Here is a 26,419-nt window from a genome sequence, read left to right as displayed (position 1 = left end):
ACTGAGAAAAACAAACATGTAAGTGGAAAACGTGTGTCATATTTCTAACACAAACTACAGGTTATTCAAGGACACCTCTGGTAGCGAATATTGCGTAGGTCACTCCAAAAGTAATGCCTCCTATTTATTTCCATGGAAACAAGAACAGATACAAAGAGTACAATAACATTATTTGATAGAGCAAGTTCTCATTTACAGAGCATTATTTTTCAACGTCGTCACCACCATTAGCATTTTTGACAGCACTGAAGTAAAGACTGCATATCATGCTCATAAAAATGTGCACCAGTGGAGGTGACCCAGTGCTTCACAGTGTTTCACCACCCACCCATCTCTATGCTCATATACACTGGTTGGTCTCCATCAACATTCAGCAAACGTTGATGAACGTCAGTGGGTGCTATTGTCCCCCAGGAGAGGAATTCAGTTCCCACCCCTTTGCTTCATCCGCACTTCCATGTCAGACATCATTGCGTCAGACCGCCCCTCTGCTGCCATCTGGCACACGGCAACAGCGAGTAACGAGATGTTGGTGGGAAGGTTCAGCCTCTACTGCCATATCACCTACATCTGCCACTGCATCCGCCCCCGGCTCGCCCCGCCCTGCCCCTCCTGCTCCCGGCAGGACAGGGGCGGTCCCGCGGCGCCGCTTATTTCACCCCGCGCCGGGGTGAATCGCGTTCTCTTTCTGTCCCGTTTGCAGCACTGCCCGCTCGCTGTCATCCCCCCTCCCCCCCCTCACGCCATGCCGAACATCGTGCTGTTCAGCGGCAGCTCCCACCACGACCTGTCCCAGCGGGTGGCCGACCGCCTGGGGCTGGAGCTGGGCAAGGTGGTCACCAAGAAGTTCAGCAACCAGGAGACCAGGTGTGTGGCGTGGCGGCGGCCGCTGGGGGCGAGCGGAGCCGCCTCTCCCCGCCCAAGTCCCCGGAGCGCCGTCTCCTGTGCTTAGCTGCCGAAGCGCTGTGTGGGTACAGTCGGGAGTTGTGAGCAGTCTTGTTTTCCGTTAGTAGTGCCTGAGGGTCGTATCTAGCTTCCGTATGGCCTTATTATTGAGTCCCGCATGTGCACGGTGCAGCCGTTGTATTGCCTTCGGGTTGCTGCTGAAGGCACAAACAGGTTAGCTTCCTGGCAAGCAATGTGTTCTTGCTGCCAAGAAGGCTAATTGTATCCAGCTCTACCTTAGGCCAGTGTTGCCAGCAGGTTAAGAGAGGTGATCCTTCCATCCTACTCAGCGTTGCTGAGTGCTGGTTCCAATTCTGGGCTCCCCAGTATGGGGGAGACGGATGTACCGCTAGGAGCACAATAAAGGGCCACCAGTGTGCTGAAGGGCTGGAGTGCCTCACCTGGGAGGAGAGCTGGGGCTGTTCAGCCTGGAGGAGAGGAGACTCATAGCTGTCTATCTTATCAATTTCTATAAACACCTGAAGTGTTATCTGTAGGTGCATAGAGATGGCACACACTGCCCGGAGGGGCTGTGCAGTCTCTTCCTTGGACATCTCTAAGAGCTGCTTGGCACCCTGCTCTGGGTGTGCTGCTGGGGCAAGGACTGGAGCAGATGAGCTCCAGAGTTCCCTTCCAATCTCAAACGTTGGCTAATTCTGTATACAAGCCTAGGTTTTTACCTGCTTCTGAAACACCAGTTCCCAACTCTGGCTCGCCTTTGTGATTACTGTATGTTTATTTTCATCTGTTCTTGTTCTGAATATCCCAAACAAACATGTTTTCATAGCTTTCTGTGAAAGATTAATATATCGTGCTTTGAAATTGCTCACACAGAGCTCTTTGTTCTGTTCAGTCTGTGTTTTTTGTTCTTAGTTAACTTGCTCTTGTACTACTTAAGCTTACTGGCAGTATTATAAGCCCTCTTCTGCCACTGTTTATATCACCTGATGTTTGCATCCTCTTACTCTCTTCATTCCTGATGAAGTTTTAAATCTCTATTATTTCCAACCCCATAATCACTTTATTGCTTTTTTGATCTCTTTTCTTAATGATAAACTTTTAACTTGTGTTGTATATTTGATCACGTGATTTTTCATGTCTTCTTATTATTTTGTTTCTTTCTTTTCTGTAGACTATTATCTTTAGCTTTGCAGCTTGCTGAGTTTTTCACAGAAATTCTTTACTTTTTGTCCATGGTAGGAACATCCCCAGTGTTTGCTTATCTAATTTGATGCAAGTGAATTAAATGCCAGGCATCAAGATGGAATAAACTCTTGTCTACAGTTCTGCTTATTTTCCCTAGCAAGCAATATTGGTCTCTGCCATCCAGTAGGTAGGTAGTGGTGGCTGCAAGATGTCAGTGGTTTGGCTAATCTAGTAATGCCAGTTTATTTTTCATGGGCAATGGGAACATACTGTAGTACAGATATGAGGTTGGAATCTAATCTAGCAGTTATTTCTGGTTGCTTCTGTTGCAGCTTTGCTAGGCAGTCATGCTTTTTTGTTGCTTTTCTCCCCTTTCTCAAGAACTTAATGTCTCTTAACACATTCTTAAGTGTTTGTTTTCTTGTACAGCTTCACACTTCTCAGATTCTGAAGTGAAGTTGTTGTTTCCCCTTCAGCAAGTACAGTTGTACCAACTATATGAACTATACTGTATTGAGTGGGTAATCTTTTTAATTTTCTTGAGTAAATTATTCAGGATGTTTTAGCAACAAATATTCAGAATATTTGGCCTTCCAGTTTTGTAGACTCTCACCAAGAGTTCTTGTATAATATATTTGAAATTAAACCACAGCTAAAATGTATATTTGTAGTGCAGCATTCCTTTTCCTGTTTGTCATACTGTCTCCTCAGCAAAGTTTCTTAGTGTGTGTATATAAGCAGAAGTATTTCTTCCTATATAAAAACAGTTCTTTAAAAAGTTGTGCTTGGAGATTTGTGAGTAAGTTAATTGGCACTGCGGAATTCATTGCAGTATTGCAGAATTATTGCAACCTAATAGTTAAAGGACTCAGGAAACCTTAAACCTTCCAATGGCTGTAGGGGCAGAACCTTGTGCAAATAGATAAGTTGTGGCCTGAGAGTTAACTAACTCTTGCTTTATGTCAGATTTGCTAACAAGTTCCAGAGAAGATTCACCTTTGGTTGAAAAATCTCATTTTTGCTGTTTGTTGTATTATATTAAAAGTAAATCTGAATTAGGTGTATGTTGATAAATGTGTGCAGTCATAGACTTAAATATGTGCCACGTGGTCTCAGCTGGAAGCCTTTTACTTGAGAGCTTCATTTAGTCTGGCTTGCAGAATGAACTGCTTGGAAAGTAACTTTAAAGACTTTACATTATATTTTGGCTCAAAGGTGTTTTATGCCCCAATCCTTGGCAGATGCAAGTGATTTGGAAGAACTAAACTCTGAGGTTAGCCAAGGATAGGGCTGCTATTGACAAGTGTAACTAAATGAGCAGGTGCTTTATGAACTTCAGAAAAACTTAAAATTGTAAATGCTCTTTGTAATTTAAGCTGAGATTAGGGTGTCTGTCAATATCCATGTTCTCGTGTTCTTCAGTCGTTCAGTATTCCAACAGACTTAGAACTAAGAGATGTCATATCAGTGCTAGAAGTGATGGAAGCCACAGGTAGCATTGACAGAAGTCCGTCATCCTCCTTTTTTTTTTTTTTTTCCTGTCTAAACTATATGGAAGTACTTTTCTTTAGCTAACCTGAAGTAAAGCAGAAAGAGGGCTCCTAAATGAAATCTGATTGTGGAAGATGATTCTTTTATTTATAGCATGTACATTAAGCATGTGCGCTGGCCACTGTGTCATCTTTGGAACTTGGTTGGCACCACCCTGTCACTCACCTAGTAAAATGCTGGGGCTGCAGTGGGAGCTTAGCTAATCTTCAAATCTCCACAAGGAACTGCTGTCAGTGCAATTTGGAAGGTTGGAGCAAGAGGGCAGGAATGAAATTCATAAACAGGCACAACATGAAACAGACGGTTATATAATAGAAACACAGTAACACACGTGTTGTTTTCACGGAATTGTCTCCAAAGACAATTAGAAGGTACCTGATTGTAATAGATATATAATTAAATGACACTGAATATCGCTTCTTAAATACATTGTGTGGAGAGATTGTGGAATCTCCTTTTGAGGTATTTAAAACCTACATGGATGCTTTCCTGTGTAACCCTAATGTAGGGAACCTGTTTTAGCGAGGTGGGACTAGATGTTTCCTCCCTACCCAGGCAGCTCCATGGTTATGATTCTGTATGTGTAGCTTTCTAAAGGCTATTTATTTTAATTCTATTTGGAGTACTCATTATTCTCAAAATGGAGAAATTGGAGTCATAGATTACATCCTCTCACACACCTCTCTCCCAGGGAAGAAGTTGCCTTCCACCTGTTCTTATGAGTGTCTTAACTTTCAGGCTGAAGTCCTTCAAGTCTCATCAGGCTCAGGAGGAAGAGAACTGAAGTGAATTTGGAAGCTACCTGTATGCAGATTTTTTTGGCTTCTGGAGCTGGGTTATTTTTGAATCTTCTACTTAAATTGTGTGTGGTTCAGCTTGTACAGAGAGGAGCGTGTATTGGCTGCAGAGAAACATTGGAGCAGCAGAGCTGAAGACAGCTCTGCTGTTAGTATGAGGGCCATTTGTTTGTAAATGAATTTGTTTAGTCCAAGTAACCAGTTTTATTCATGGAATCGAGGAGAAAATAGCTGATGTTTCCTCAGTTGATTTTTACAAGAATGAATAACCCTCTGTTTCAGAATGGGATCATGACATCGGTGTTATGTAATGTAAATCAAGAATGAACCTGGAAACTTTATCAGTGCTACTTATCATGGATGCGCAATTCAAATGGCTGAGATTTTCTTTTCTTGAGCACAGTCTGTAGCATGCTCTTCCTGTTTCCCCCTTGGTGTACTCCAACTCTTCTCTCGCAGTTACTATATATATTTGGGACACAACTTTGGTATTTTTCCCACTCTCTTGTTTCTTTGGGCTCTGTTACAGGTCTCTAGTTGTGGTGTAAGCAAGTTCAGGTGGTAAACAGCCTTTCAGTCAGCTGAAGTTGGTGGGATTTGGGGCACTGTGGGATGTGCATCTCTCTATATACAGCCCAAGTGCTTAGCAAATAATTCAGACCTGAAGTTGTAACACTCTGCTTGGGGTGGCTGAGTTGGCTGGGTCCCTCATGCCTGGCTCTCACTATAGTAAGCACCATGAGACTAGAGGAACATTTTTTTTTTTTACTTATGTGGATGTAAGAATTATTTCCAGATTGCATGTTTTGTATGGCTTGCTTACATAGGGAACTCAAGATACAGCTAATATGCTAGTGTGCTGTATTACTGATAGCTCAGGCTTACAAAAAGGCCTAAAACTCCTTGAAAGCTCCTTGTTTGAGACTTGCATTATTGACTTTGTTGTATATTTTGTGCTTCGTGTGGGGCCAAACACATGAAATTAGGGGGGGAAAAAAGAAAGGAAAAAAAACAAGCAATTTTTTCATGTCCACCATTAGGACAGGGACAGTTGGAAATGAAAACCTAGTTGGAAATAGTCCTTGGAACTGTTAATCACAACAAGAGAGACAAGAGCTGAAGAGAGAATATAGGTAGTATTGAATATTTATAAGCTTACAATAAAAATACCATAGTTCTTGTTTGCTTGCTGCTTTGATGTTCTGTCTTCTAAATAACTGCGCACAGTGCAGGGGATGGGAATGAAGAGGAGAATTGCTGAAGAAACTGGGATTCCCCATCCTCTATCCCAAATGGGTTTTAAAAGAATCTGCAGCTTAAATGACCTGATTTTATTATTACTATTATTTATCTGTCTATTTATTTATCCAAACGAAATTCCAACATCAAGGAAATTAAGATTTTTTTTCTGAAACCTCAGCTCATGCACTGTAAGGGAGCAAAATCTAACCATAGCCTGTCTCTGAAGCAGCCAGGCTGATGTAACCTCTGTGGAGCTCCACAGTCCTGCAGTTGTTTTCAGCACACAGCTGCTCTCAGCTGATCAGGCAGCTCTGCATCTCTTCAGGAACTCATGGTTGGTGGAGGCAGGTCTTGTGAATCTGACATTTGTATTGTTTTATACTGGCATAAAATGATACATTCATTATATAACATCATGGCAGTTAAAATATTTGCTCAATAAATTGGAGGTCTTGCATTAAAGACTTTGCTCTGCAAATTTGTTCACAAAGGTAAAGTTCAAGCACACCCCTCTGCTTAGCGCTTCCTATTGGATGCTTTTTGATGACTTGTGGATTCAGCACGTGGATTTTTTTTTGATTGCTTTTGAGGTATTGATTCATCTTGCACTCTGTTTGAGGACTCTAGACCCTAAATTGTGACAGTATTTGTTGGTTTTAAAAATGCCTGAGGTACAGAGCTATCTTATTGGCACCTAAGTTGCCTGACAAAACAGTTATTATAAGTATTGCTAGAAAACTCATCTGCTGTTACATTTTCTTCTTAGGAAGTACACACAGCCCGTTAGCTGCATGATTTTGATTTTGACTGAGTCCTAGCTGTTGTCTTGTATTATTTACCCATTCACTGTGGCTTTGCATGCTTACTTTCCTTGCAGTGTCCTTCTGAGCTATGAATACAAATGTAAAATTCCCAGTGCTTTTAGTTCAGCAGAGAATGTACTATAGCTCAGCCTGCTGTTATCCCAGTTTTGAATTTTGCTTTGTGAATATTTCAGCCATTTAAACGTTTTCCATGTAAGTCATTCTCAAAGCTTATCCTCAACATATGGTTAAAAGTCTGCCTAAGTTCCTGCTTATTAAATTGAGCTCTGGAATCAGTCTTAATGAGATGAAAATGGGTATCAACACTCAAACTTGATTATGTCATGGCTTGCACTCATCTTACCTGGTTAGCAGCATGTGCTTGTGGATTCCATGCTACTGGATCAAATAAACTTAGTTAACTTTGTGGGCTATTAATCTGTGTAGTTCTTACTTTAAAACACTAGCAGGTGATTTCAGGGCTTTTAATGTACAGGTTCTGTTTACTCTTCTTGAATGAAAAGTTTATGTAAACTGTTGCCAAATAGCTGAATTTGATTCAGTTGCATAAAACAAATAGCTCGTAATCTTGAGGCAATAGCTTGTTCTTGTGGCCTTCCTCTATGCCCTCACTATGGGAAATTGTTTAAACAACAGCCCCGAGTGTATTGACAGTTAATTAGGCCATGATGCAGATAACTGAAATGAAATCCAGTAGCAATGCTAATATAATAACGGGCGTGAGGATGCCTGCTGCTAGTTTATGGTCTTTAATAGAAATTTGAGATATTTGATGCAATATTTGATAGCTGATAGTGTCTTATTGTCTGCCTGTTCCGACCTGGGTGTTTAAATAATAAAAAATTTAAAACAGTAGAGATAAGCAGCAGTTGGTTGAGCCTGGGCAATAGCTCTCAGTACCCAACTTTAAGAAGGTAGGTAGTGAGAGATACTAATCTGTTGTTGCCTCTAGTTGATTGGGAGGAGATTTGTGCAATAATTACATTGTTGTTCTTTGGCAGCTATAATTACGATGCTTCTGAGTGCTACATACAAGTATTAATTTAAACTTGGTTTATTTTAATCTGCACATACTTTCTGTGTCCATGAGGAAGTATATACTTACATTTCTGTGTGCTGAATATGCATGTCATTTTGACTTGAAAAACATAAACAAAAATTTCAGAAATGCACCAAGAGATAAAGCATCAACATTTCTATTTTCTAAGTTGTTTACAAGATGAGAAAGTTATCCCCAACCCAAGGGCACTGAACAGATAGTGGTTAATGACAGTGTAAGAAGCATCACTTCAGGGCTGTTCTATCAACCAGGTCTATATTTATCTCAAAATATATTCCCTTCCCTTTTGAAACTTGTTATTTCATAGTGGGGTGCTTAGAAATGACTGTTTTAAAGGAGTAAACATTTCATTGTGTTATAAATTCAGTGTTCTTTGTGTATATAATGAACATCAAAATAATGTATTTTTGCTTTTCAGCAAAGCTTGTTCCTATAACACAGTGCATTTTTATTTTTTTTTTCACCTTCTAAAATTGTGTACCACAGTTCTTTGTCGCTCAAGTAGCATTCTGCCATAGAACTTGACAGTATTTTCTTTGTTGCTTTCTACTTACTTCTCCTTTTTAGTGGTTCCTAGGTTAACATCAAGAACAGAAGTGTGACTTCACAGTCTTGAGTTGAAACATCTGTCATAGACCTTTTGCTGTATTCTGGTGGTCTTCTTCAAACCTATACCAAAGGTTTGATATGTGACAGCACTTGCTGTTAGCATTTCTGTGTCAGGTTGAGTGATGATTTTCTTTAAGCCTCCTCATGATAGCCAGAATCATCAATGGTGAGAGTAAAGTTGCATATGCAAGTTAATGGGTTGATGCTTTACTCATAGCTGAATTTCTGAGATAAGGAGAAATGTCAGGTTTCTTACTTTTGTTTAATCTGGGAATTGGATCACTGGTACTCCAACAGATCTACTTTGCACAAGGCTTCTAATTAAGGCCCACAGCTTCTTCTAGTCTTGGAACTAGATGCTCTAGCTTCTTTCTGAACTTAAATTGTGCTGAATAAAAATCAACCTAGAAGAATATCTAGGATTTCAGAAAAGTTTTGAACACTTTTCTCTGAATAGAACTTGGAGGAAAAAAAAACAACAGTATGTATCAGTTGTATAACCACAAAGTTTAATCTTTCCGACTTGATGGGAGCCTTAAAAGGTTGCAGAGACTACTACTGAGCTATCTGAAGGTGGCACTGTTTTTGACCATCTCTGTCCTCTCAGAAGTCCTTATCTTTACTTGACATTCTGTTTTCATTTGGCTGTAAGAAATTGTGTTGGTAACATCCTTAGGCAAAAACTTATTAAATTAATGAGATGAAGAGAGGTTCTTTTTTTATAATTTGTTTTGGAAATATGAGATCTGTGAGTAAGGAGCCACTCATTCTCTTTCTAGTGATCTTGCTGGCCCTTTTGATGGTACTATAAGTAAAGTGAAAATGAAAATACGTTGATTTGAATAAAAACTGAGAGCAGAAGAGTGCAGTGAGATAGAGACTGAAGATTGGGATGAGAGTTGAGGAAGTTGAAGAACAATATGTAATTGGAAAGATAATAGATTAAATTAGGAGAGAGCCTCTACTAACACAGGGAGTCACAGGCTACAACTGAATGGGTATGGATAATAGGGTAGGCTCATGGACAGTAGAGCAGGTTCAAGTAGCCAGGAGGAAGATAGACCAGAAATTAGATTTAGAGTTAAGGTTGCAAAATAAAGCACCCAGATCATATAGCTATGAAGGAAGGGTGCTTGTATATTATTTTCTACATCTGGTTTATGACATTGTCTTTAATTGCATGATCACATGTATTTCCCACAAGACTCAGTCTTTCAGTGCTCGGCATGAAGCTGCACATTGCTCAGTGAGGGGGAAACAAAATAATGGCTGCTACTTAAATCAACACAGTCTGTATGCTGCGGATTAATTTTATTCTGTTTTGCACACCTTCAAAGGAACTAGCATTCTCTCTGACAGGTACTTTGTGGCAGCTTTCAGAATGTGACTAGTCATACTGCACTCAACAATCACGATGGTAATAAATCATATGTTTGTGTGTCATTAAGTTGTTCCTAAGTGGTAAATTCCTTTGTGTTCTGCAGCTACAAAAAGCTAATAATCTTGTACAGCACCCTGGAAGCTGATAAACTAAATGTTTGGACTATGCTTGACTAGAACAAGCCTTACTGTGAAGAATGTGTCAGAGAAACCGTTTTACCCATATCTGGACCACTTGGATGGTTTCCAGCTAGAGCTTTTTGCTTATTTCTGTCTTGGGTCAAGAGTTAACCTTTCAAATAAGGGTCCAGGATATTCAATTTTCAGTGATTTAGGCTAATTTATGGTAGTGTGGGTTTGAAAGATCTGATTGCCTCATTTTGGAAGCCTGTATATTTTCTGTGTGTTTTGCATAGGATCAGAATAAAATGCAGGTTAGTCTGCTACTTATGTGAGTAATTTTTGGAGTAACAGGTGTCAAAATTGAGTATGGTTCAACAGTAGCTTTCTTTTGATTTGATCTAGAATGGAAAAAATTCATATTCAACCTTTCTGTTTGAATTTTCTTGAAATCTATAGAAGAGTATAGTAGCTCCTTGATGCCAACATGAGTACAAGAGTTCACTTAGAACAAACAGCAACTGACAAAATGTGCCAAGTTTTGGGTTCTATTGAACAGTTGATGAAATGCATCTTAGCTTTTTGTTAAGGTTTTCTTTTTTCTGTTTTAAATACCTTGCTTAGATATCATGGTGTACCTTTTGACTTTTGAAACTGATATTTTTTTTCAAGAAGAGTTTGATACTTTTGTCTTCTAAAATGCAATGATTTCTTGAATTTATTTGTGTCTTTATATTAGAAAATAAAGCTCTACTTTTAGGCTGAAGTACATTTTAGACTGGGTTCTGTTGAAACAGACTAGGGGAAAATTGTCCAAACCTATGTTTTGAAAGACCCAAATATTACTATAAATGGGTATAAACCTGCAAATGTTTGTTAAAATAAAACTGTCTGTCCTTTAATAATGCACTTCCTGTAATTCTATTGACTGAATGGCCATCTTCTAATCTTTCAGTGTAGAGATTGGTGAAAGTGTGAGAGGAGAAGATGTGTATATTATCCAGAGTGGCTGTGGAGAAATAAATGACAACTTAATGGAACTGCTCATCATGATCAATGCTTGCAAGATTGCATCATCCTCCAGAGTCACTGCAGTAATTCCGTGTTTTCCATATGCCAGGCAAGATAAGAAAGACAAGGTAGGTAGGAAGTGTGTGATTTCTGAAGCGTCTTCTCAGCTTCTTCCCTCAAAACTTTGAGATTAAGCATATTTTTATAAATATTTTAGAGTTTTATGTTTTTCTTTTGCTCTTCTTTATTGTTTTACTGTGATATGAAATTATGTAATTTGCAAGTGAATGAAGTGATACAATACATAATTTTTTCCGTATGTTTTGCTAACTGATGAGGCCTTCAATTTGAAGAAGTAGATTCATCCTATGTGTGTGACACTGCAGATTATTCTGCTAGCAAACTTCACCTTGTGGGACTGCTTTTCCTGCTCTTTTTTTTTTTTTTTTTTCCTAGTTTTCCTTGTTCTTTTCTCTCTCTTTATGGAGAGAGTACACATAATTAATACAGTTGCATAGAATTAAATTCTAAATTTGGAGTGCTGTGAGTATTTTTCAGGTAGTTTTTACCCAAATGGAAGGAACGGATTTGTTTCACAATGCGTAAGAATAATGAGTGAGATCAACTATTTATGCTGTAAGGTAGATCTAAAAAGAAAAATGTTTCTCTATATGTAACAGTTTGTAATAGCTAATTTTAACTGAAGGCCAAAAATTGAGTAGAAACCCTGAAACACATTTTTCACAGCCAGGATGGATGAAGCCCTGTGTACCCTCATCTAGTGTTAGATACGGAGGTTGGAGGGGAGGTTTGAGCTTGATGATCTCTTCCAACCCAAGACATTCTGTGATTCCCTGAATTTGGTCTACTGAAACTGATGAATAATATACTGGTTAAGCCAAAATTAATAAGGAGCTAACAAGTTTGATTGCAATGGAATTGCAATACTTGTCTTTTAAAACAGTTTTCCTCGCTCATACTTTGTATAAATGGACTGCCCCTTCCTTTTCACTTCGTACACTGGGCAAAATCTGAAAGCTCTTTTTTATTTTTTATTTTTTTTTAATTTTTTTTTTTTTTTAATTCATCTATGTAATATGTAACAAGGCTGACAATGCAAAAGATAAAAATACTTGCAGGTATTATGGAATGCAGAATTCTCAGCCTCTAATGGAAAAGGTAAATGGAACAAATTACTTTCTAGTATGTTTTCACCTTAAGTGTAGGTTCTCTAACACAGTAGTAAGATTGTGCTTCCAGAGACTGAATTCAGGACTTAGGTAGTAGCTCCCTGTTCTTCACATAAATCTTCTGGAATTTCATTTTGCTGTGCTCCTGTATGGATTAAAACTCCCTTGACTAGGAGTGCAGAGGGATGCATGTGTTTTTTTAATCAAAAGAGCTTGAAAGGGAAACAAACTCTTCTTTAGAAGGGAAGGAAGGTATCTTGGTATGGTTTTGTTTCCAAATTAGTACTCAAAGGTTCTCCTGGGCCATCGTAAGAACTTTTAGTGTGAGGGAAAGGATGAGCATGTCCCAACTTACATGAACATCTATGCAACAACTTGTCAGGGATACATAAAATTCACCTGACAGACTTTCAAGAGGTAATTCAGTATCCTTAGTACTGTTTTTTGAAATACCATTGGAAGATGAGTAGCATGGGAAATTAAGGCACTAATAGAGATTTTGAGTATTATTTCAGACTGTTCTCTAGGCATCACTGTGATCTCCTGTGGTTCTAAGCAAACTTTTTTTCTTTCCTCTTTTTAACCTCTATTTTGCAATTGACAAAGTTTGTAGTCTTTGGAAATTAACCTTGGTAGTTAACCTTCACATTGCATAGTAAGCTGTAATATAGATGTCGACATTAGGCAGCTTACTGACCATAACCTTACCCTTGCTGGTGGATTGCATCATACCACTTGATCTTTGGCCTGTGTTGAGCTTTGTGTGTGCTGCTTGAAGCATGAGTGAAGTGCTCACTGTTTTCTTACTATGGTTATAAGTGGATTGTCTTCTCTCTGGCCCAGAGTACTGCTGTTACTTGTTTGAATATGAAGTGAAGCCTTACCCTTGCTATCTGGATGCTGGCTTCTGACTTACGTTGCTGACTTCCATTCATAAAGATATAAATTGAATGAGTCCTTGCTGTTTAAAATACCACCTTATTCTTCATGGGGTTAAGATGACTGAGAACATTGCAAATCTTGCTTTATTTAGTTAACTAAAGGGCCTTGTAGTAAAGTATCACATTCTGAGCAAGGTCTGTGTAATTCACCATGGGAATGTTGGTATTAAGCCTTGGACTAACTATATATGAGATAGTTTGGCTGTCAACAGCAGTTCCAGCAATGCATCATAGTGATCTGTGCCAGTTTTTCATGCTTATGCAGCTGAAGCAACAGAGGTTTAAAAAAGGAGGAAAGAAAGAAAGGGAAAAGGAAATTAAAGAAAAAACAAACAACTTGCCTAGAGTCCTAGAGAAGTTGATGAATTGATTTAGACACAATCAAGTGCTGTCATAAACTAGAATACTTCTGATACATGAGCTAGCTACTTTAGCTCAAGTGCTTCAACCATGGTTGCATTTGCACATCCTCTAATTATGCTAACCTTCAAAGCCATGGAAGAAACACATCTATGTAGGATGCTTCAGAGATGCCTGTGAGATGTTAGAAGTATAGCGAAAGGTGAGTTTGGTGTTCTGCAGCTCATGTAACTTTCTTTTTTGATTTGTAGAAGGGAGCCGTGGAGCGTTGGGTAGGTATCTTTTCTTTTTTATTTTTTAAATCTAACTCTATACATTTCCATTAATATGGCCTTAAAGGGTGAAACTTACTGGGTTACATTATATATAACTGGAAACATTTTCAGTTTCACTTCTTGATTTCAGTTGTGTTTCACCTGGGCCATGGCATTAATCCTGTGGAATTTGCTAATAGAGAAGTCCTAGCTTCTACTTAAAATTTACTTGGATGTTTAATGATATCAACCTTCTAAAGCTTCAAAGCTTACCCCATTCCCAAAATATAAATTTAGGTAATAAATTAGTGAATGTTCAGTATCCATCCATTTCACAACTGGCTTTCTTGGAAGTGAAAGTTCCAGTTATAAATCTTGGGGTTTTCTTGGACTGTTTTTTTTTTTTGTTTTGTTTTTGTTTTGGTTTGTTTTTTTGTTTGGTTTGCATGTGATGTATTTTGAGCAAGACAATGTAATAAGATGCTTAAAGGAAATGGAACATTAATCTTGACAGATTCCTTTTACTTTCCTTTGTGTAGATATTCTTGTGAGGTTGTTTTTATTAGCTTTGTGGATTCTTCTTCTGCCCCTGGTAATTTTAAAAATTGCAAATAACTTTGTAACACATCATAAAGGAAGAAATCATTCATATAACTGTCTCTATAAGTGAGCGGGAAATTTGCTCAGGAACTAAAAACTCAGTGCTTTCTTTTTGTTTTGTTTTTTACGATTTAGTTTCTGTACATAATTTAATGTTTTGTGCTTATAATTCTGGAACTAATCTCGAACTATATAAAAAATGAGACAATGAATATAGTGAATCTTTTTATGTTCTTCTCATCTGAAACAAACATCACAAATTCTTCAAGATAAAAGTGAAATCTTAGTTCTCATCTACGTTTGTCATTCAAGTTTCTGAATAACAAAGCCAGGTAATCTGAGGTTCTTGTGAATATACTTCTTTTGATTTTAAAATAAACTTCAGTTTGGATCATTTTATAATTAAAAAAATCCTTCTGTTTTCTGGGTAAGCAATTAAAATTGAAATTCTTCTGAACATGTCATCAAATGTTTTGTTTATTTCTTAATGCACAATTTTGTGTAGAGGAAACTGTCAGATGGCCACAAGCTTTATTTGCTTTAACCACCTGTTAGCCCACTCTTGAGAAACAGGTTGTGATGTCTGGTTATCTTTCCCTCCAAGACCCAATGTCCAACATGTAGACAGTCTGTGATGTATATATCTACTAAATCAAGTTACCTAGTGGTACAACTTTCAAGTTCTTTCTGGAATTCAGCCTGCAAGGCCAGTAGCTGAAAGAAGTACCAATTGGTAATGTATTCATTTGCACTTGGTGCAGGAAAGGTGGTTTTTGTTGTGGGCTTTATTTGTGCTGATGATGCTTGTGGTATTAACACATGAGACAAGCTAAGTGGTAATCTCATTCAACAGAAGTGGACAAAAGAAATTCACTGTTCCACCTGGGAGTAGAAATGGCAAACTGTTTATGTGAATTTGCCTTGATCAGCTAGGCTGAAGCAGTTACTGGCTTCCACCAGTAGGAATGGTCCTGGTTAGCATCTTCCCTTCTGTTTTACCTCCTTCATCTGGCTGCTATGGGTTCAGACAAGTAGCAGTGTGCAACACAGGGAAATATTATAGCCTGGGAAGAAGGGAGGGATGGGATAAGCAGGGGAGCATACTTCTGGTTTCAGCATTGTCTGTTAATCCACCTCAGCTGTAGCATCAAACCGCGCTTTCGAGCTGATAAGAGAATGGGTGGTGGTGGAGTCTAAAGAATAGGTACTAAATCTTTGCTCTATTAGACATTGCCAGGGATTTGAGTATCATAAATCCTAGCTTTGAAACATCAATTTGAGCTGCTAAAGTAAACTGAAACTATTAGGAACCTGAATGGCATGAACCAGAACATTGCTACTAATTCAGAAAGTTTTGGCCAACTTTCATGGAACAGAATCCTTATAGAATTGATTGTAAATGAGGAGCATAATAGTAATCACTAAATAGAAAATCATGTTTGCTGCAACTATAGTGGTTGCAAACTTTTATGGAAACCGTATGCATAAGAATTGCAGAGATCAAAGGAAGTTCAGCTGCCATTCACATCTTCAGTGTTTCTTAGACAAACCAAATGGGGACATAATTTTTATGCAATGCAGAATCACAAGTAGTGTCATTCTGTAAGTGAGAATTTTCTTGATGATAAACATCAAACCATGAAAAATGAATGCATCATCTTGGTCTCTTTTCTGGAAATATGTTGTCAATTCTCGCACTAAAACATGGAAGTTCTGAGTTCGTATCTAAATTACCAAAAGTTCTAAGGAAATTACTGTCTCCTTGGTTTGACATAGATAAAATAGCATCCATTTTTAATTAGCAGTTCAGATTATTTTTGGTGATGCCTTTGAGCATCAGTGGAAGAAGAGCAGAGATTCCCCATAATTATGTGTGGAGGAGGATGGTGTTCCTGAGAGGTTAAATGAGGCTATTTGATGAAGAAATGTAACAGGAGAAAATACCTTGCCATCAAAACCCGAAGTTTAGTGAGATGGCACCTCTGAATTAGGATTCTGTTTTTATGCTAATGATGTTAGTGGTAGCTACCAGTTGTATTTAAAGACCAGTAAAAACTAAGAGAGGTTTTGTACAGTGCTTCCATTACAGACAAAGCTGTTTAGAGCAACACAGCTAAAAAATCTGAAAGAACTTTAAAGTTGACAAAGATTGGAAGGGGGGTGGGGGATGGGTGAAGAGGTATCTTCCAGTCATGCTTTTCTCTTTTCTTTTTGCATTACTGTTTGTTCTGCATCATTGTCAGCTTAAAAAAAAAGCTCTTGAGTTTAATTTTGCTAATCATATTTTTGTTCTTCCTTTGCTCTTCTCACTTCCCTGTTTTGCTGTTTTTGTAGGTTTCTTCTTCTGTCCCTTCCCCTGCCCTTTTTGGTAGTTCTAGATTACTAATCACGTCCATTAATTAAGCCTGTATTTGCAAAGAAGAATAAATAGGTGGGGACTTGTTCCTCTTCCTACATGGATCTCCTATAGGCTTTACTTGTATGATGAAGAAATGCTTGATACTAACTTGGTTTTAAAGTGCTTTCTTCCTCAAAAAATGGGTTTCCTCTCCTTTCATTCTTCATATTTGGTTACTTTACTTTTTATCATTTATATTTTTAAATGGGTAGGTGCCTGAGAATCAGATATGTACATATGGGTAACAGCTTAGAGAAACTGAGGTTCTGTTTAAATGCTATGGAGAAGCTAACTAAAAGTTTGAAATAAAGGACCTGGTAAATTATATCTCCAATTCTGTTTGTTGGTAAAAAATAATAGAATTATTATTAGGCAGATTTTTTGAACTAGCTTAAAGCTCCTAAATGTTTTGCTGAGTTCAAAAATCCTAGTGGCATGATTAGCTACTGACAGACTAGTTTGGCTGAAATTATGAAGCTCTTCATACCTAGATTCCAGCTATTCTAAAGAAAAAGAGATAAAGTAGTTAATAATTTGCCCCCATGTATTCTGCCTGAATGTTTTTATAATGTAAATGTTTGTGCTTTATTTCTCAGAGTCGTGCTCCAATCTCTGCAAAACTTGTGGCCAACATGCTGTCAGTTGCAGGGGCTGACCACATCATCACCATGGATCTGCATGCTTCTCAGATCCAGGTAACTAACTATAAGTTCTTTCTGACTGTGACTAAAGGTTCAAATGAATGAAGATGAAAGACTAATATTCTGTTTATTTTTTTTCTCTCATTGTTTTGAAAGGCTGTATTCAGAAGCACAATTCTCAGGGCTCAGAAAGTTTTGATCACCTCAATACCAGTTTCTAAATCTCCTTTTTGAAGGAGACCAGATTTTATCTTATGGGCTGATCTTGTAGGTGTTTTGTATACCTGGACACTGGAGTCTTTAGTGGAATTTTTCAAGTCTAGTATAGGATCTCCTAGAGCATACAACGTACTGTTAAGGGAGAAGCTCTCTTAATCTTACACTAGTTTCATAAGAGTGTGCAGTAAAGAGTTTGGTTGGTACAGCCACTGGGGACAGTATTCACTTAAGAGAAGTGTAGATGCAGGCTGGAAACTCATTGCTAGCTTTACTACTGGGCCAAAAAAATCACTTAACTGCTGCCTAAGAAACAGGCAGACATTTGTTTGTCATTCTATCATGTAAAATGTTTCAAGATAACTTTTGGGTTGTTTCTTTTTTCTTTTCTTTTTTTTCAATTAAGTACTTTCTTTTCCCTTTTTGGCATTCAGTTTAATCAGAGGTTCAGTTATGCTAGGTGGCTGTTGTGCAAATAAAAAGCAGTTTTATTTGTGATTCAGTATAGATTTGTTGTTAAAAGCTACACAAAAAGTAACATCCCCTTCCTGCTGACCAAGTATTGCTATCTTAAATTCTCCTTGTTGAAATGCTACTGTTCATGCCAAATAGTTGCAATTCATGGGAGTTGAATATTCCTCACTGGATTTTTGAGAGATTTCCATATGCATGAGTTTATGTAGGTGCCGAAAGGGGATCTTTTCTAATTTAATATCATTTGATAACAGTTGTTCTTCACTTTCTACTCTTGGGTGAGATTTTTAGAGAATTTAAGATTTGTCGTACTTCACTCAATTTGATAGAAATAAGAGGGCAGAATTAGGCCACTGTAAACTACTGCTTAAACCTTGCTATACTTGAAATGCAAAGGCTTGAATTTTTGAATTGAATGAATTGCCTTCATTCCAAGTAAGGTACAAATGTGTATTCATGAAACTCTTTTTCTTTTTGAACTAGGGTTTCTTTGACATTCCAGTAGATAACCTGTACGCAGAACCTGCGGTGCTGCAGTGGATTAAAGAAAACATTTTGGAGTGGAAAAACTGCATCATAGTCTCACCTGATGCAGGTGGTGCAAAAAGGTACTATACAAGACTATTAGCATTCCATACAATTAGTGATTAATGACCTAGATAGTCTACTCATCTTTTTGCTTATATGACTTGCAAGATATGAATCTATCTGATGAATCTAACTGCAGTTTAAAAACAGGATGACTACTTTTCCAGTGTTTTTCAAGCTTGAAAATGTTCAGGAGTTTTCTGTACTCTAAAGAAATTTTTTCTTTTTCTCTCCCTGGATATGACCTTGTTAGCTGAATCCCTATACAGGAGGGAAGATACTTTTCCTGCTGCTTGCTTGCTTTAGTCCAGTTGCTGCACCTATTCATGCTTTATTCTGGAACTGCTTAAGTTTCCCTTCTCTTTTAAAGTATTTGGCCTATCTCCACTGTACCTGCTGGCATCTAGGTAAGCTCTTGCTTGGATCAAGTATCTTTTTTCCTTTAAGCTACTGCAAGCCTATCTCCAAGTTGCGTGTTGTGTATATTGGAAAAAGAGAATGAAATTTTAGTTTGGCTAAAGTTGAAAATAGAAAAGCTAGTTCCAATGGAGTGTTTCTTCATTTGCAGCATGTTACTCATTTAGGAAAGTTTTGTTTTATAATCTTTCAGTAAAAACTAATGTGGAAGCTCAGGAGCACGCTATCTGTGAGGTGATAGCTATGTTTTACTGTCAAGTTATTGGTCATAGGGCTGCTAGAAATGGAATGAGAATGAAGAGAAATAAGAATCCTGTAATCCCAAAATGATTTAGATGTTTCGAGTGTAACTTAGGGGAAATAATGAAATGCTGCTACACTATGATTCTAATTGAAGTCTTTTTGTCTGCTGTGGTGTGTTCATGGTGTTCATATTTAGATAACTGGGAAGTGTGATTAGAACTATGGAGCTGTTCCTGTTTAGATGCTTCAAGTTAAAGATGTGAAGAATGTGAACTATAGAAAGCATTCTGTGTCAAATAATTCCAGTCAATTACATTTCTTTCTGTGTTACTATGTGAATATTGTTGTTTTCAAATGAAAATATGCACAGTTTATTACAAAATGATCCATTAAAAATGAAGTCAGAAAGCATTTTTTTTTCTCAGATCAAATATTTTTATCATTTGTTTTAATTTTATCAAGTTGGTGATAACTTATTTTTGTTACCTTACTGAAAGACAAGCAAGCAGTTGGTGCTGAAGCAGGGGAAGATGTTGCTCTCAGTAAATTCAAAGCTTTTCCTTCACATCATTTAATATGATGCCGAGAAGATGGTTGGGCCTTTCTATTCAAAACACGTGGACCTTCAAAATAATTCTTAGGCTAATGAAAACTGAAGACAATTCTTTTTTCATGCTGTATTAAAATTTAACTTAATGGTGTTAAGGAAATGTATTTTAAATGAGTGCACAAGTATCTTTTTTTCTTACCATTTGCTTGTTTTTCTAGCTTATGAATTTTTATGGCTGAAATAAGGCATATGAATTCTCTTGATACCTCAATGCCTCTGAATTAGTGAGATGAAAGTAACTATGAATTTACTTTATTATTCACACACACAAATGTCCATGTGAGTCTGTAACAAGAAACTCCTTCGTTTTTTAAGTGGCAAAGAAACAAAACTGTTTTCTATTTAAATGTGCACATTAATAACCTTGCTAACAACAATATCAAAAGTATTCTTCAAAAGACAGGCTGCAAGGCTGTGCCAGTGTGGAACAGTAGTGTTATTTATTCCTGTGTTTATTGCTATCTGTCATACCTGCTAGCTCTGATATATTAAAAGGTTTGAATAGAGCAATCAGAAGTCTAACAAAGTTTGCTATAGGAAGTGGTATTGGGTACCACCAAAGGTATCCCTGAGGAATTTTAAAATATCTTTGTCAGTACAGTGTGTTGCTCGGAGAACTGCTGGTAAACTACTTGATTTGTAGAATCATAGAATGGCCTGGGTTGAAAAGGAACACAATGATCATCTGGTTTCAACCCCCCTGCTATGTGCAGGGTCGCCAACCACCAGACCAGGCTGCCCAGAGCCACATCCAGCCTGGCCTTGAATGCCTCCAGGGATGGGGCATCCACAACCTCCTTGGGCAACCTGTTCCAGTGCATCACGACACTCTGTGTGGAAAACGTTCCTCCTCATATCTAACCTAAGCCTCTCCTGTTTAAGTTTAAAACCATTTCCCCTTGTCCTATCGCTAGACTGATTGCTTGTTAAGTACTGCTGAAAGAATTACTAATCACAATCAACTTATTTGTTTTTACTTGTTTTTGTTGTTGTTGTTTGTTTGTGTGGGTTTTTTTTTGTTTTGTTTTTCCCTCATAAGTCTTGTTTCACATTCCAGCAAGGGTATGATAAGTTAGGATGCTGAGGTGCTTATAATTAGAGGTATCTTAGACTATGTATTGTGGCAACTTAATGAAAGCTTATGAACAGCTGAAATGTTTTCAAAACCAAACTGAATTTAGAAAAAAATTTTCTGGACTATAGCTCAAGACACTGGTTGAACTTATTAACAGTGAATTAAGGGTGTTTATATTATGTCTCGTTATTTGCAAAAATCTGTGCAACAGTTACTTATAAACAAGAAAACTTGCAAACAGCTTCAAGGTAAATAACTAAGTATGGGTATGTTATTTTAAAATAGTTTTCTAAGCGTATTGTATTTCTTCTTCTCATCTAGGGTTACTTCGATTGCTGATAGATTGAATGTGGAGTTTGCTCTCATCCACAAGGAAAGAAAGAAGGCAAATGAAGTAGACAGAATGGTCTTGGTGGGAGATGTGAAAGACAGAGTAGCCATTCTTGTCGATGATATGGCTGATACATGTGGCACAATATGTCATGCAGCAGACAAGTAAGTATTATTATGAAGTTGGTCAGTGTCTCATGCTGTAACCTGCAGATAGGAGATGAATGCAGCTGTTAACTACTTATAACTCAATCTGACTGCTGTGCAGTGAAGTCACTCTGATCCTTGACTTGTTTTCTCGTAGTCAAGCTGTGTCCTTCTTTATAACACAAAATTGAGAAGACTTACAGAACAGACTTAAATATCTCCTGTAACCCTCACTCCCAAATAAAGAAGTCCCCCAAAATATAAAAACAAAAGAACTGCTAATTCATGATAACTCTTATTGATGTAGCTTCATGAAAACTCAAAAAAGCATAACAGCTATTCTAGCTTCAAAGCCATCTTGATAAACTAGAGAAATAGAAATAGCTTTAAGAACAGATGTTAGGCATTAAGTGAGCAGTACTAGACTGAAGTGCTCCAGCTTTTCCACTCATATCTCAGCATGTGCTGCCAATTTAGGTTTTGGAGGTCAAGGGCTGCATTCTGAATTTGGCCCAAAAGCCTGAGTTTTAGAATCTTTGCTTCAAAGATCTTGTCTTGATGTAGTTTATAGCAAAGGCCACTCTTGTATGACTGTATGTAGTTGCATTTTTGGAAGTGGGAAGGAACAAAACATGGGATTATTGATTCTCTTGAATATAATCATTTATAAAGTTAATATTTCAGTTAAGAGTTATTTGGAATTTGTATTTCTGATTGGTATACTTGTAGATGCTGTAAATGTACAGAATAGACTTGCATCCAAAACAGGGCTATGTGATACTTCCTGCCTGAGTCATTTCAGTTCTGTTGAAGCAATAGAATGAAAAAAGAAATGTCCTTTTTGAGTGATACTGTCTTATATAATGTTTTTTGTCAGGAAGTAGTGATTTTCCTTAATGCTAAATCTAAATGGGATGTACATTGTAATCAATCAAGCTTGCTTGTCAGAGTACCTTAGACCATTCTTTATCTCATCAACGTAAATGTGTATGTAGCAGATGAACTAAGGAACTCATTTCTAGGTATAGCAGATGAACTTGCTGAAGTGTTCATATTGCCCTCCTAATACACACTCACTCTTTTGTAGTGTACCCTCCTTGTAGATTGAAACTACCGAATGCAGTGCAAAGAATGATCAGAATCCTTTGATTCTGATGAGTCATTCAAAATAAGATGTTTGTGTTCTTTCTTTCTTTTTCCAGTCTTACTCTGCTCATGCTACGATTTGGTAACATAACTGTTGATGGCTTCCATCTGTCTTAACTGCATTTATAGTCTTGTATGGCTGTGAATGTCTGGAGGCAGAGAGGCCAATCAAAGCCAAATTAAGTGATTCTGACTCATTCACAAGTTTTTCTAGCTCTTCAATCCGTACAGGTTTTCTCCTGTGCTGTATCATTTCACAGTGTGCTTGGATCAGCAGCATGTCTTCCCACAAGCTTTGCAAGAAGTTAGGCTTTTAATCATTAAATACTTTTCTTCCTCAGTAACTTTATCCAAGCAGAGTAGTTTGAACTGCAAATTAAAGCAAAGGTGCACAATAATGGAGGCATGGAGTTGTGGATACCACTATCCAGACTTCATTTCTACCTGACAGGTAGAAATGCTGTGAACAAGTTCTATGGTCTGTTGATGCGGTCATAAGTACAGCATACTCATTTAGTATCACTGCTACTGATAAGAACTTTGCTAATTAAATAAGATATTTAGCAGTTACTTTTGGTATGACTTAGTAGTCATATAGCCTGAAAAAGTTCAAAGTTGTCAGAATTATTTTGTAGGTAACTTTATCTTCCTGTAGCTTTCAGAAGATTTTATGTGCAAAATTGTTCTTAGTGTGGGCAATTTGTGGAATTTTTGTCCTATGAAGATCTTACTTGTCTTCATGTATAGCCATATATTTAAACACACATTACAACTTGCTTTGTATTCTGCAGGTTAGTATCTGCTGGAGCCACCAAAGTTTATGCTATTCTTACTCATGGCATCTTTTCTGGTCCTGCTATTTCTCGGATTAATAATGCAGCATTTGAGGCTGTTGTGGTAACTAATACGATCCCCCAGGAGGAGAAAATGAAACACTGCCCCAAAATTCAGGTGCTTTGTTTTTCTCATCTGCTTAAACTCTGGATTTATCTTTTATTATTCTCTGATGGTTTGTGCCTTTTGCTGAAAAGAAGTTTTTTAATATGCTGTTCAGCTTTGTTGTTTGCAGAACATTCTGCTAAATCATGCTAAAGAAAGGGAGATTGAGGTAGCATAATAAATTATTAAAGATGTATGATACTGCAGCAGAGTATGCCTGGCTGGAAGGGTAACAAATGTAAAACTTGCTGATTTCTTTTCTTGTTTTTTTTTTAAAGTGTATATTAATCATACAAAATTTGAATGCAGAAACTCCAGTTTATCTTAATAGAAACCTTAGGCTTCTTCATTTTATTTGAAACTAAAGTATAGAAAATGTCCGAGATAAACTTAACATACATTTGCTTTCAAAAACCAAACTGAAAGTAAACAGTTAACTTACCTCAAATAACTCTTACATGAGGTTATCCTAGGAAGTCATGTCCTCTTCCTTAGTGCAGAGTGAAGAAAGCCCAGAATAGGGCTTTTTAAATGTTACACTGAATTAAGTAAAAATAATAATAATAAATATTTTTTACTTATTGGAACAAGACAAGCATTTAAAAGGTGTATTTCCATTAGACTGTACTTGTGTGGACGCTGCCATCTGATGGCCGGAAAGGTTTCTGTTTGACAACGTGCCCTGTGCAACATAGAAGTCTTCAGCAGTGTGGCTGTATAGAAGGAAGTCAGTGTTTTTATCCTGTTTCAGTTTCTACTTTATTATTATTGTTTTGTTATTTTCACGTAGGTTAATTATCCAGTGCTCTAATGTTATTTTCCTACCTAGGAGATGTAAGAGAACAGTAATAGTAAATTGAATTTTTGTATACAGTTTCTCTATAAGCTAAGTAGTTTATTGTTCTTGTTATCCTATAAGAAATTATCGTCCTGACTTTTTTAATGTATTTATTTCTTTCAGTTTATTGACATTTCCATGATCCTGGCTGAGGCCATTCGAAGAACACACAACGGTGAATCTGTATCTTACCTGTTCAGTCACGTCCCCTTGTAACTGCAGGAGGTTACATCACAGCTTTTCAAAGGTCCCATCAATTAGCACTGTTGTTTTTAGCAATGCATCTCAAACACAAGAAATTGGTATACTTGTAAAATTCTGGAGCTTGTGTGTTTAATTATTATATTTGTCTTGTAATTAACATATTTTTCATTGTAAATTGACAATAAATCTGACTTGCAGAAACTTTTTATGGATTCCCTGGAGAGTCTGGGAAATTTCTGCGTTGTGCAAGTTCTCTTTTATGTACTCTTCCTACTGAGATGCTGCTTCAGATCTTTTTATATAGGGAGCTACTGAATGTTCACAGAACTCAATGAAATTTATGCAGAAAATTTGTCTGTGTTAAGCTAATTCATGCAGGGTTGGACATCTTGCATTAATCTTTCAGTCAAGCAGATGTTGATTTTTGTTTAACAGCCATGGTAAGCTGCTATTTTGTAAGCTGTAAGAGTTTAGACTTCCTTTTAATTTTAAGGAACTGTTGACACATAGTATTAACTGTTTCATACACTTCATGTTCCTTTTCCACACAATATATAGGGCTGTCGCTTTCACTGCATTAAATCATTTTGTTAATGTCTATTTTGTGTGGTTACTGTCTTTGTAAGATTTATACTTCAGTGTCTTGGGATGATTCATTTCTTGTGTTTCAGTAATAAGGACCAATCTTTAATCATGAGCGGTTTGTTTTGAATTTCTTTTTCCCTGTGGTTTTTAGTATTCCTCGAGTCTGTGCAAGTCATTTCCTGGCCATTTTCCTTTTAGTATTGTAAAGCTTCATTATGTACTGTCCAAACAGTAAACTTAAATACACTTATGTTCATGAATGTTGGTTTCTGCCCACGTTTATTTGATGAAAAGGAGTCTGAAATGCTGGTCTTTAACTGCATGGTTACTAAAGCTTCGGTTTGCTATTGTGAAGTTCTGCAATACTTAACTCTGCAGTCGGTGAACTATGGTAGGTGAGGCAGTCTTGTATCCTTTAGAGTTAGAGAATTGAAGTTGTTATGAAAACAGTTTTGTCTCTTGAATTGTGACAGCCTATGGTGAAGTAGTGATAATGCAGACAGTAATGGATTATGGGGAGAAAATGTATCTGACATTGTACTTCTGGGTCTTAAATTTTCTATGGGGCATTTCCAGTCTTCCTGCTAGATTGTAAGAGTTTGTGTGTGTTGAGGTACTCTCCCTGTACCAAGATAATGGGAAAAGTTGATTTTTCTACCTGGAATTATAATTGATAAATGGAAGAGCATAAGATAGGATGAAATAATGCTACCTTACTTATTTTAGGGTGTATTTATAGTGACACAGTGTGATACTATAAAGTGGGTTTTTCCTTGTAAGACAGTCTTAAGATAGGCAGTATTTTCTTCCTCTGAGAAAGTTTATGGGGGAAAAAAAGTTAATTAAAAGGACAGTAAAGACTGTTTCTTCTGTGTTTCTCTATTCTGTTAATCAAACACATACTGCTTTTAGTAATGAATACAGAAACGTATAAGATACTGTGATGGGAATTCAGTTCTCATAGGAAATCTTCATTAGCTCATTTTAAAAAAATAATCATAATACAATGAAAATTATATTATTCTTATTAGTAAAATGATTCTTAAATGTAAGATTATTTTTTCTACCATCTTGAAATATTACCTTGCAGTTAAATTTTTCAGTCAAAGTCTATGGCTGCGTAATTATACCACAATGTAGACCTTGTCACTGTGTGTAAGGTATACAATATACTTAATATGTGACATGAGTTGCACTGTTTGTAAGTCACATCTTTGTTTATGCTGCATTGTCTGCCCATACTGAGCATCAGTATTGTAAACAATAACATTAAAATTATTTAAATTACTTCTCTAAAGAGATGGCTTTTATTCTCCAGTTACTTTTCTTTTTCTTCCCCTACACAGGTCAAATAGGGAAGAGTGCAGTGATACTCATGCAAACCTTGCTCATAAATCATGCCACAGCTGTCTTGGGTATGAGAATGAACTGTTATTCAGACCAGACCGGTACACAGCTATATAATAAGATCATCCTTCTCCCTCATACAGTCTGAGAATGATACAATGTTTAAATATCTATGAGAATTTGAATTAATG

The 26,419-nt window shown here is 37.2% G+C and overlaps 1 protein-coding gene across 3 annotated transcripts; it reads left to right on the top strand.

Annotated features, from left to right (window-relative positions):
* The first annotated feature begins 705 nt into the window (after positions 1 to 705).
* On the top strand, positions 706 to 25,786 carry PRPS2 (phosphoribosyl pyrophosphate synthetase 2). Of its 3 annotated transcripts, XM_072340469.1 has the most exons (8): positions 706 to 867; positions 10,630 to 10,813; positions 13,428 to 13,448; positions 17,025 to 17,123; positions 18,243 to 18,367; positions 21,014 to 21,187; positions 23,107 to 23,266; positions 24,216 to 25,786. In XM_072340469.1, exons 1-8 carry the CDS (start codon positions 746 to 748, stop codon positions 24,306 to 24,308), a joined length of 978 nt encoding a protein of 325 aa, XP_072196570.1. In that variant the 5' UTR covers positions 706 to 745; the 3' UTR covers positions 24,309 to 25,786. The 3 variants fall into 3 exon arrangements, with proteins under 3 accessions (XP_072196570.1, XP_072196575.1, XP_072196584.1); XM_072340474.1 differs by lacking the exon at positions 13,428 to 13,448; XM_072340483.1 differs by lacking the exons at positions 706 to 867; positions 10,630 to 10,813; positions 13,428 to 13,448; positions 17,025 to 17,123; positions 18,243 to 18,367 and adding an exon at positions 18,629 to 18,754.
* Positions 25,787 to 26,419: the final 633 nt, after the last annotated feature.

The sequence above is a fragment of the Excalfactoria chinensis genome, chromosome 1 (assembly GCF_039878825.1).
Source record: "Excalfactoria chinensis isolate bCotChi1 chromosome 1, bCotChi1.hap2, whole genome shotgun sequence".
In the NCBI taxonomy this organism is placed as follows: Eukaryota; Metazoa; Chordata; class Aves; order Galliformes; family Phasianidae; genus Excalfactoria; species Excalfactoria chinensis.
Note: the sequence above shows the minus strand (reverse complement) of the source record. Positions and strands in the feature narration are given on the sequence as shown.

What these genes read in the sequence shown, in the direction of transcription:
- PRPS2 (XM_072340469.1), top strand. Translation starts at nt 746, where the DNA reads ATGCCGAACATCGTGCTGTTCAGCGGCAGCTCCCACCACGACCTGTCC. An exon ending in AGGGAGCCGTGGAGCGTTGG is followed by an intron (nt 13,449 to 17,024) that starts GTAGGTATCTTT and finishes TTTATTTCTCAG; the next exon opens with AGTCGTGCTCCAATCTCTGC. An exon ending in TGCATGCTTCTCAGATCCAG is followed by an intron (nt 17,124 to 18,242) that starts GTAACTAACTAT and finishes TTTTTGAACTAG; the next exon opens with GGTTTCTTTGACATTCCAGT.